The sequence below is a fragment of the Coregonus lavaretus genome (assembly GCF_964263955.1).
Source record: "Coregonus lavaretus genome assembly, contig: HAP1_SCAFFOLD_1718, whole genome shotgun sequence".
NCBI lineage: Eukaryota > Metazoa > Chordata > Actinopteri > Salmoniformes > Salmonidae > Coregonus > Coregonus lavaretus.
In genome coordinates this window covers 43537-54670 of record NW_028159506.1, presented here as the reverse complement: position 1 = coordinate 54670, position 11134 = coordinate 43537, and the positions used below count along the sequence as shown (strand labels likewise).

Below are 11134 nucleotides of genomic sequence, written 5' to 3'. Positions count from 1 at the left end.
TAAAATGTTATGAACATTTTATAACCTGACCCTAGATTAGCACTCCTACTCTAAAATCACTTTTTGAATACATGCCCTAACCCCCTGTCACATACTCTACTGTACATCCTGAATGCCAAAAGAGCACTGACCATTCCATAGCCAAGTATGACAAGAATAGCCCTGATCAGACAGCCAGAACAACTGAATGAGTTGTAGCATGGTCTACTGATAGGAAGCGATGTGTTGGATTTAGTAAAGCTCCTGGTGTCCATATTACATTCAACTCAATGGGACAGGGACTGACCTCCTGGTCCAACATGACAGCCTCAGGACAAAGGCTGACATGATCATTGAACCATTTTTAACCAGACTGATGGGGCTATTGGTGCTATTTTGAGTGAGATTGGATAATTGTTGTAGATCTGTTTGTGAGTGCGTAAAAAAAAAAAGGGGTTGGGGAGAGAGAGAAAAATCATTAGTTGCGACCAATGATGAATATAAACCCTTGATTGCTGATGCTATGTATTGGCCATTGAGAGGCTTTGAAGTCACCGGTCGGCCATATTGGCACTCCCCCCAGTAGGAGCAGTCCGCCATAGGAATGAATGGAATTCTACAGTATTTCAATTAATGTTTTAAGGACAAGATTACATGTATTGAAGTATCTTTTGTTATAGTGGGGAAAGTAACATTAATAAGCTAAAAAATATATATACTTTTTTATGTTTAGCTCACATAATTTCATTTAAAATGATGCACTATGGTGTCTGTAATAGAATACATGTGGCAAAAACGAATGTAGACATTAATAAATGCATTTCTAAAGCTTCCAAAATATTTGTTACAACGATGAGGTAGTGCCAAGATGGAGGCACGGTGGTTTCAACACTGCACCCCCTATCAGTCAACTAGTGTATATATAAATCATTGGTTGCCCCGTGTAGCTCAGTTGGTAGAGCATGGCGCTTGCAACGCCAGGGTTGTGGGTTTGATTCCCACGGGGGGCCAGTATGAAAAAAATACAAATATGTATGCACTCACTAACTGTAAGTCGCTCTGGATAATGACTAAAATGTAAATGTTGCAACCACATTGGAACACATTGGCCAATTGGGCTAGTCTAGCAGTAGTAGGCGTAATCTTCTCTGCTTGTCTCTGGGCAAAAACAACAAACAAAAGCATTCCAAGCCAGGCGCCATTGCCCCAAATAATCAAATGTATTTCTCTTAGGGAAACATCTATCAAAGTTTTGTAAGTCAGGAGGGGATACCGTTTATGGCTTTGTTTAGTGCTTCCTGCACCGACTTGAGCTCGTAAAGATGCAATAATAAGTAGGACATTTACAGTGTGCCGTGTCGTGCATACGTTTACGGCTTCGGTGATCAGCTCGGATTTTATAACACCATTATTAGACATCCCCTCTGTGATATGATCAAAATAAAGAAATATATCACACCAAAAACAAATCCGAAACCCTCCAAATACCAGAGCCATAATCATATCTTCATATCTTTAAATTAACTGTAAACAAATAAACAAACTCCTTATGCAAGGAAGGAATTATTTATGTAACTCCTTCACATACTGAATTTGCAACAAAGTTGGACAATTTTTTTCCAATTTCCAGGTCGGTTTCATAGCTGTGAATCTTTTGTTTTATTAATCCTGGATCTTAATATCATAATGCTGTATTTAGCTTCACACTCAACTGGGACATCAGATAAACTGTCCGAACAACAACTGTGTCAAAGTTAGATGTTGCCAGATTGGCCGTTTTCCTGCATGTTTGTTTTTGTTTGGTGGCCGGGGCTCCGCCCTGCAAAGCAACTGTTTGTTTCCTATATCTGAGAACAAAAGCATGTGATCTATCATTCATAATCATTTATGACGTCGCCACATAATTGCCAGCTCAGGCTCGTAAAAATATATTTGCATTACACAAGGTCCTTTACGGACCTCTCAATAACAGTTCAATAAATTTTGTTTTTGTGCATACACATAGCTCTGATAAGAGAGCAAACTTTAGCCTCTATTAGATACAGTAGAGAATAGGTCCAGGGCAGCAGTGTGTGTTGCTATGTTGCTATCCCATGCTAATGCACTGTAACAATGACCTGGACCCCATCCCTTAGTTCCTGTTCTCCCAGCCAAGCCAACATCCCGCTGCTTTTCCCTTTCCCAAGCCTTGTTGTTATTAGTATTTTGGTAGTCCCCGACTCGGAGCAAACGCCCTTCTTTAACCCCTCGGGCCACATGGTCTTTAAGACAGACACACTGTCCCCTTCATTCATCCTGTCACACTGAAGTAAACAGACTCAGTTCGACTCAAAAGCTACACAGCAGGGAGCAACTCTCTGCACATGAGAGCACTTGGATTATACCACTGGGTGTGCTTTGTGCAGATGCTGTGGCCAATCTATCACGTCTTATAACAAGTCTAAAGTAACATAACAGTTTCTGAGCCAGCGCACTGTACTGGAGTTGTGCAGCAGCACTACAGTACCCACAATGCTGTTTGTTTTCTCCTTCAACTTTTCTATATTGAAGGTAACAAACATTTCTGAGCCAGCCAGCCGCTCTTACTGTCCTGGAGTTGTGCAGCAGCATCCATCTCTTTCTTACCTTGACATGCTGTCTGGCATGCAGCCATGACCTGGATAGCCCTCTCCTCTTGGACCCTGCGACATGCCGGGCCGAGATTTCCACGACTCCATTAACGCGGTAACAGGGGAAATTAGATTCAATAAGGGGTTTGTCCCATGATCCCTTGGGTCGTGCCGCGAGAAAGACATTGTCCCCTGTGCTCCGATCTGGTAGTGAAACGAGTGTCCGCCTGAATTAACGCCCACAATGGCCGACGTGGGCACAACGTTGTTGTTGTTCTCTTGGTAGTAGCTGCCATCGTTGTTCTCTTGTTTAACTTTAGACAGGAGGTTGTGGGGGAACACGCCGGCTTCGTAACTGCTATTCATCTCCGTGCCCGGAGGTCCCAAGATCCCAGAGAGACTGTATTCGTCAACATTGTCCCTCAGAGACAAGTAGGTGATCTCGGACGGACCTGACTGGAAGAGACCCATAGAGTGTTGCTGCTGCTGCTGCTCACTGTAGCACTGAGGATTCATGCATCCGCCGCCGTCTTTGTTTGGCTCACTCTTTATCTGTCTGATGAAAGGTGAGCCGTTGCCGGGGCAACCGGTGGCCTGGTTACACTTTGTGTTGTTGCTACCGTTACCCAGACACATGCTCCTATAGTCTGTGTCGGGTTCATTCTTGATGAACTTCACCATACCCATGTGGTCCAGGCCTACGTTGAACATCTCCCCGTCCACGCTCTCCACCTTGGGGAACTCAAACTCCTTGAAGTCCTGCTGGTCTCCTCGTCCCTCTGGACTGTTGGAGTCATTTTGGACCAGGCCCAATTCACTAGCAGGGCTGGACACGGCAAACCCACCCCCGCTGCCAGAGGGGTTCCTGGGGCTCGAGGACACCGCCATGGGGCCCCCGGTGGTCGGACTAGAGATAGACGATGAAGCCCTCGTGTTGTTGGTGCTGCCGGTGGGGCTGGATACAGACGATGACCTCATGTTGGTAGAGGTGCTGCATGACGGTGGGGAGCGCACGCTGCTCATGCTCTGGGGGCTGGAGATGGGCGACCGCATCACATTGAGGGGGCTAGTGAGCGGAGGCGACCCCACCGTGCTGGACCCTGCTGGGCTGCAGGTGGCCGAGTTCCTCCTGTGGACGTGGTTGTGGGCTAGAGCTGGGCCGGCAGCGTTCTGCTGGTTGACGAGGCTACTGATGGTTGAACAGGCGAATGGCCCCCCAAAGCAGGTGGGGCTGGTGGTGGACGAAACCAGGTTGTTGCTGCCTCCGGGGCTGGAGATGGAGCTGGGCGTCTGGGGGCTGCAGGACAGAGACAAGCCCAAGATGGCTGACCCTGCTGGGGTTCCAGATGAGCAGCAATCCCCTGGGGTGGAGCTGGGCTGATTCGGGAACCCCGTAGAAGGGGACTTCGTGGACGCAGCACACTGGCTGTCCTCGAGACAGGGGCGCCTGCAAACCCCCGCTGGGTACATCTTCCCCGGGCTACAATGACCCCCCTGTTGGCCGAAGCCGCCAAAGTCCGTGGCCTCCCTGGCCGCGTTCATATACAAGCCCATGGACTCAGCCACAGTTTTGGAGAGCTCCTTGGAGTCCATCATCTCTGGCTTCCTCCCATGGAGGGAACTGTTCAAGAGGGGGAGAACAAAAGGCTGGTGCTGGTTCTGGGTCAGTTTGAGAGTAGGCTGCTGCTCTAACTTCTTCTTCTCTTTGTTGTTATTGTTACTCTCCTTGCCGTCGGCTGTGTTGCTGCTGGGGGAGCAGCTGACGTTGACTATGTCCATCAGGACATCACTGTTGCTGTTCAGGTTCAGGCTGTCGGCCTCCTCGGCTTCGCTGCAGCAGTAGTCCATGGCACTGCTGGGGACATGGGACCATCTGTTCTTCTCCGTGTCCGTGGATCCTTCGAAGAAACTTGGGTATCTTTTGGTCTCCATCGCTGGGTCATTGATTCACCTGCAGGTTGGAGGAATACATTCATTCAATGAATGCTGTTTAAATATGAATTCAAAGTGGTAGGCAATTTTTTATGCATCATTCATATAGCATTCACAAGCCGCTGGAATCTCATATTGCCGTAGCTGAGAGCATACTACTGAATATAAAAACTGTAATTGAACACAAATATTTATTAAATCATGAACAGTGTAAAGTATTTATTCAATGGATGGGGATTTCATTAAGATTGACTTAAGTGTGTTTATATAGCAGGGAAATTAAACATCTACAGTATCCAAGTTAAGTATCCTTTTAAATCAGCAAGCATTTTCTCTGTCAATCAAGTCATATTAATTTCTGGAAATTCATTTAGACATTCCTCCTCACTTAGTCAACTGTTTATTTGCTTTGGCTTTTAAACTAAGAATCCCTGAGGGTGAAATTGTTATATATGGGAACTTTGTCTAAGGCGGTATGTCCCAAATGGCACCCTATTCCCTTTATAATATAATAATAATATGCCATTTAGCAGACGCTTTTATCCAAAGCGACTTACAGTCATGCGTGCATACATTTTTGTGTAAAAGTGCACTACTTTTGACCAGGGCCTTATGGGGGAATAGGGTTCCATTTGGGACAGCCTAAGTCATGTTTGGAGACCTGAGAATGTCTCTAAGTCATGTTTGGAGACCTGAGAATGTCTCTAAGTCATGTTTGGAGACCTGAGAATGTCTCTAGGGGGGAAAAGTTAGAGCAGATGCACAGGGAGGCACAGTGCTAGGAGCTGAGCATGATCCATTCCCTCTGCATATTTGTTGAACCTATACACGTTTGATTTTACAGTGATTTAACACCAGCTAGAATTGTCAAGTTAATGTATTAAGTTATTATTATAGATTGTGTGTTGTCATGTCTGAGTAATAATCGTTCTATGACTCAATTTCCCATCACACCTTATCATTCATAACAAGTTCCTTCTTATAATTTATTTATTTAGATGCATAACATTATAATAACTTATGGGTTGCAGGAAAGGGTTAATTGCACTTACTGTAATATTAAATCGCCAAGTCAGTACAGTTTGACTTAAAAAAATACATGACGTAGTTTTATACTGTTCATTTCCTACTCTTGGGCACTTCCATTGGATAGAGACAGACACAGCGTCACATAAACTTTTATCACGCCATTCACGGATTGGTCCGACTATTCTGTCACTCCGCTATTGGTTTTTCAGACACAACATAGCTGCGACATAACTTGAAATGGTATCTATCTTTGAGCGTCTTCTGGAAAACATATCACAACTTTCGAGAATAATTCAATGGGCAGTATTGACCCATGCTATCACATTTAGCCCTTTATATTATGGGTAATGTAATGTTGTTGTTCGTAAACTTATGTCCTCGTAAACTTATGTTTTAGCCTACTGTCAAAGTGAAGGACTAAAGAAAAACAATGCAATTTTGATTGAGCTGACCTAATTACGGGTTAGGCTATAATAAATGAGAACGCTTATGTGATAGGTTAGTTTTCGACGCACAAACTACAAAAACAGGTAGGCTACATGCCAGGTTGTAACGACAGATGAAGGAAGGCTATGCAGCATTTGTGGCCAATCTGATCTACAAAAATGCACATCACAGTATTGACATTGATGCAACTGATCGAAGAGTGTGCAAAACTATTTCAAAAGTGCATTAATAGTTAGAATGCAGGTCATTTTAGACATCGCAGTTCTGCAATGACAGCGGAGCAAGCCATAGTCTTATCCATGATTTCTTATTGTAAAGAATTATTATCTGATGGAAATGTCACTGGAGAAAAAGTTCAAATTGTTATTAACTGATCTTTGAAAAGTCATAAACAGTTTAGATTCCATAATAAATAAATGCGCCCAATAGCCTGCTGGGCGCAAATAAGTCTAATTATTATTATTATTATTATTAGGCTATTATTATTGTTTAGAAAGAAAGAGAAATAGAGCAGCCTTTAATGTTATTTATAGCCTATAGGTCACAATCTGTCTGAGCGGTCCCCCAGGATATAGTTCAAAGTTAAAGATTTCCTGTGGATAATTCAGGTGACGTTTTAAAGTAATTCACATTTCGTTTAGGGAGTTGACAGATTAATCTAAGTATTATAATAACCACTAGTCTATTACCTACCTCGAGCTATATCATTATGCGCCCTTACCTTAATTACGACATTCAGATTTGTCAAGTGGCTGTGTTGCTGGGCAGCAATAATCCAGAAGAGAGATTAAAGACACGAAAACAAGCCTGTACCTTATTTCTTCTTCTTTACAATATCCCCCACTTGAGCTATTCTGTATTTTCTCTTGCCATACATCCACTAGTTTCAGTTCTGACAGCTCAACGCACCGAACAGTAGGTTTGGACTCTGAGCTGCGTAGCCTATATCACTCGTAATCCTCAACATCAAGACACTGCTTTGACACACCGATCGAGAGCGACATATAAATCGAACGCGTCAGATATTCTCACATTCGGACCATAATTCCGCAGATTTACGATTTTCTAGCCTTTCGATAGAATGACTGATAAAAACAGCGAAGGAGTCAGACAGACTTGCAGAGCGACGTCATTATGTGCACATGAACCCTCCTACTGCAACGAGTGCAATACAAACTCTGAAGGGGTGGCGGGGACGGGAGAGAGAGAGAGGGGGAGGGGAAGGAGGGGAGTGCGTTCGGTCACAGGCTCCTGAGCACAGGTACGCTATTGCGCTGGAATTAGGGCACCTTTACATTATGGTTGAGTGTCTCCGGCTGTTCCGGACAGACAAACATGGTTCAAATATTTAATACTCAAAATGCTTTTTGGATAGGAGACCGTCTCAAAGAGCGTTGAACGAGATGAAATAAACATGACAGCTGTCCAATTAATTTTTTAGATAGTGTAGAACAGAATAATAGAATGCAGTAGGCTATAAATAAGACATTTACTAATAGGCCTAAATTCAACATGAATAAAATGCACAGTAGGCCTATTCATTTTGCAAAAAAAACAAGTATATTATGCATATTATGCATCGTTTACCACTTTGAAATCTCAGTATTGCTCTTTGACAATTTCACTGTGCTTTGCAAGGCTGATATTTTGCACATGTATCTGTAGTAATGCGCCGGTGTGAGGTTATACTAACTGTATGCCTACTTGATGTTTGAGTACTAAACAAAAACACCCACTGACCCTGAAGTCGATATATGTTAATAGCTGTCTGACATGAAGGACGTAGGCCTAATGAGGCTGTTACATCTTCCCCCTTGGCAGGAATAGGCTGCATATAATCAGCCTTTCTTAGTCAGAGATAGGTTATGAAGATAAATCCATTAAAAACTGTGTAGGTATTTAGTGCCTATGTAAAATAAGCATCAAATTAGCCTTAATGATAACATGTAGTGTTAATAATACATGATAATACACAAGTCTTGTTCAGATGATAAAACCATTCTGCTGTGTAGTGTTAACAGAGTGAAATCAAAACAGGATGCTGGTGCTTTCCCTGACTACGGCCTTTGATCTTAGATAGGGGTGACTAATAACCCATAATATATAAATACCAGCACACTGGACACGTCACTAAGTCATAGAGGTGAACTCAGTGATTTCTCTCGGCTTTATAGCCTATAAACAAACAGTGGAGAGATACAGTGGAGCTCTCAGTTTTAGGACAGTATGGCAACATGTTATGACTGGAGAAATTGTGTCCACAGGATGGCGCTATATTTCAGTTTCTGCTCTGGCACTCCAAATCTCATTAAAGTTGTCATGATAATGTGACATGTTTGCATCTTTGAGATAACATCCTCACTTTTGTATATTATTTTTGTAAGTATTGGTCTGGAACAAAAACCTGCACCCCTGTCATAGACATGCATTATCCATCTTAGTTGTAAGTCACTCTGGATAAGAGCGTCTGCTAAATGACGTAAATGTAAATGTAAATGTTAGTTGGGGGGCCCTGTTGCTTTTGAACAAACAACCCTACAGTTATACCCAGTGGGCTGAATTCAGTATCTCCTGATCTCAGTTCCGTTTCCCCTGAGCCAGACATAACCCTACAGTTATACCCAGTGGGCTGAATTCAGTATCCCGTGATCCCAGTTCAGTATCCTCTGAGCCAGACATAACCCTACAGTTATACCCAGTGGGCTGAATTCAGTATCCCGTGATCCCACTTCAGTTTCCCCTGAGCCAGACATAACACAAATAAGAGAATCGGCAGCTGGGAGTCAGTGGAGAGCAGTGGAGGATGTTAGGAGGAGCTATATAAGGACAGCTCATTGTAATTGCTGGAATGGAATTAATGAAACAGAGTCAAACGTGGTTTCCATATGTTTGATGTGTTTGGTACTGTTCCATTTATTCCATTCCAGCCATTACAATGAGCCGTCCTCATATAGCTCCTCCTACCAGCCTCCACTGAGAGAGAGACTTGGGTGAAATACCACAGTGTGCCATCACAGCAGCAATATTTGTGACCTGTTGCCACAAGAAAAGAGCAACCATTGAAGAACAAACACCATTGTAAATACAACCTATATTTATGTTTATTTATTTTCCCTTTTGTACTTTAACTATTTGCACATAATATGACATTTGAAATGTCTTTATTCTTTTGGAACGTTTGTGAGTGCAATGTTTACTGTAAAAAAAAAAAAATGTTTTATTGTTTATTTCACTTTTGTTTGTTATCTATTTCACTAGCTTTGGCAATGTAAACATATGTTTCCCATGCCAATAAAGCCCCTTAAATTGAATTGAAATTGAAATTGAATTGACAGAGAGAGAGAGAGAGAACTTCTCTATGGGATTAACAGGTTCATTTGGGGGCTGGAGAGAGGGCCATGACCAAGGTGAAGCTAGCTACAGTACATCTACCAGCAGACAGTGTTGAGAGAGAGACAGATTGACAGACAGAGCCCAACCTGCAGCATTGCCTTGCCCTGGTCTGCTCTGCTCTACTGGCTGTTAATCCTGCATGGTTGGGAACCTGCTTAAAAGAGCAGGAAATTTGTTCCCAAGGAGGAGATAACCACCACAGTTTCCCGCCTCCGCTCTGGCAGCCAGGCAGCTCTTCCTCATTTATCTCACAAAATGGCCGCCAATCAATCACTGCCTGCTATAGGTACAGACCAGATCATAAACATGTCTGTTTTGTGGGTTAAATTATTTACCTGGGCTTGACTTCTCTCTAGGGTATAGATCTTTAAAGGTCAGGTTGCTATATAATCCTGGCAACAAAAAAAATAGAATATACAGCACTTGTAGATGTCAATACCCCCCCCCCAAAAAGTGAGTTTCTTCTTCTTATTATTTTTATTTATTTTTTATGAAACATGGCCTTTAAAGTTGTTGGCAAACTTTCACTATAAGGACTTCCCTTGTATAAATCAATGCATTTATATTATTTATGATTATCAAGATCTTACATAGTTTCTGGGAACTCACTTGCTTCAGGCACTAAACCTGATGTATTTTTTGAAGCGGGATTCAAACTAGCTGTGTCTAAATCTGCTCTAAGATTAAGGTCTGTTTACTACAGAAGGAAAAGAATCCTGCAGAAGCAGGAAATGTTCATTATTATGTGGATTATAATTAATATACATTTTTGTAGGGGTTGATACATTTTTCATAAGGGAAAATCATTTCTGAAATTTAAAAGTGGAAATTACAAACTTCAGAAGCCTTTTTAAAGCTCAAATACACTACAAGTTTTAATTTGCCTGCATTGCAGGAAAGTTCTCCAGCAACAGGATGATCAAATTAACATCCAACATCTGTAGCGACAGGTAGTCGTCTTGGTTGAATGATACAGTGAGGGAAAAAAGTATTTGATCCCCTGCTGATTTTGTACGTTTGCCCACTGACAAAGAAATGATCAGTCTATAATTTTAATGGTAGGTTTATTTGAACAGTGAGAGACAGAATAACAACAAAAAAATCCAGAAAAACGCATGTCAAAAATGTTATAAATTGATTTGCATTTTAATGAGGGAAATAAGTATTTGACCCCCTCTCAATCAGAAATATTTCTGGCTCACAGGTGTCTTTTATACAGGTAACGAGCTGAGATTAGGAGCACACTCTTAAAGGGAGTGCTCCTAATCTCAGCTTGTTACCTGTATAAAAGACACCTGTCCACAGAAGCAATCAATCAATTAGATTCCAAACTCTCCACCATGGCCAAGACCAAAGAGCTCTCCAAGGATGTCAGGGACAAGATTGTAGACCTACACAAGGCTGGAATGGGCTACAAGACCATCGCCAAGCAGCTTGGTGAGAAGGTGACAACAGTTGGTGCGATTATTCGCAAATGGAAGAAACACAAAATAACTGTCAATCTCCCTCGGCCTGGGGCTCCATGCAAGATCTCACCTCATGGAGTTGCAATGATCATGAGAACGGTGAGGAATCAGCCCAGAACTACACAGGAGTATCTTGTCAATGGTCTCAAGGCAGCTGGGACCATAGTCACCAAGAAAACAATTGGTAACACACTACGCCGTGAAGGACTGAAATCCTGCAGCGCCCGCAAGGTCCCCCTGCTCAAGAAAGCACATATCCATGCCCGTCTGAAGTTTGCC

General features: G+C 42.6%; 1 protein-coding gene across 2 annotated transcripts; it reads right to left on the bottom strand.

Annotated features, from left to right (window-relative positions):
* Positions 1 to 2566: 2566 nt before the first annotated feature.
* Positions 2567 to 7139, bottom strand: LOC311122786 (mineralocorticoid receptor-like). 2 transcript variants are annotated; one of them, XM_084197102.1, is made up of 2 exons: positions 6718 to 7139; positions 2567 to 4539 (listed from the first exon to the last, which is right to left on the bottom strand). In XM_084197102.1, the coding sequence occupies exon 2, from the start codon at positions 4518 to 4520 to the stop codon at positions 2601 to 2603; it is 1920 nt and encodes a 639-aa protein (XP_084053228.1). In that variant the 5' UTR covers positions 4521 to 4539; positions 6718 to 7139; the 3' UTR covers positions 2567 to 2600. The 2 variants fall into 2 exon arrangements, with proteins under 2 accessions (XP_084053228.1, XP_084053229.1); XM_084197103.1 differs by having other exon boundaries at positions 6810 to 7139.
* Between the last annotated feature and the right edge of the window lie 3995 nt (positions 7140 to 11134).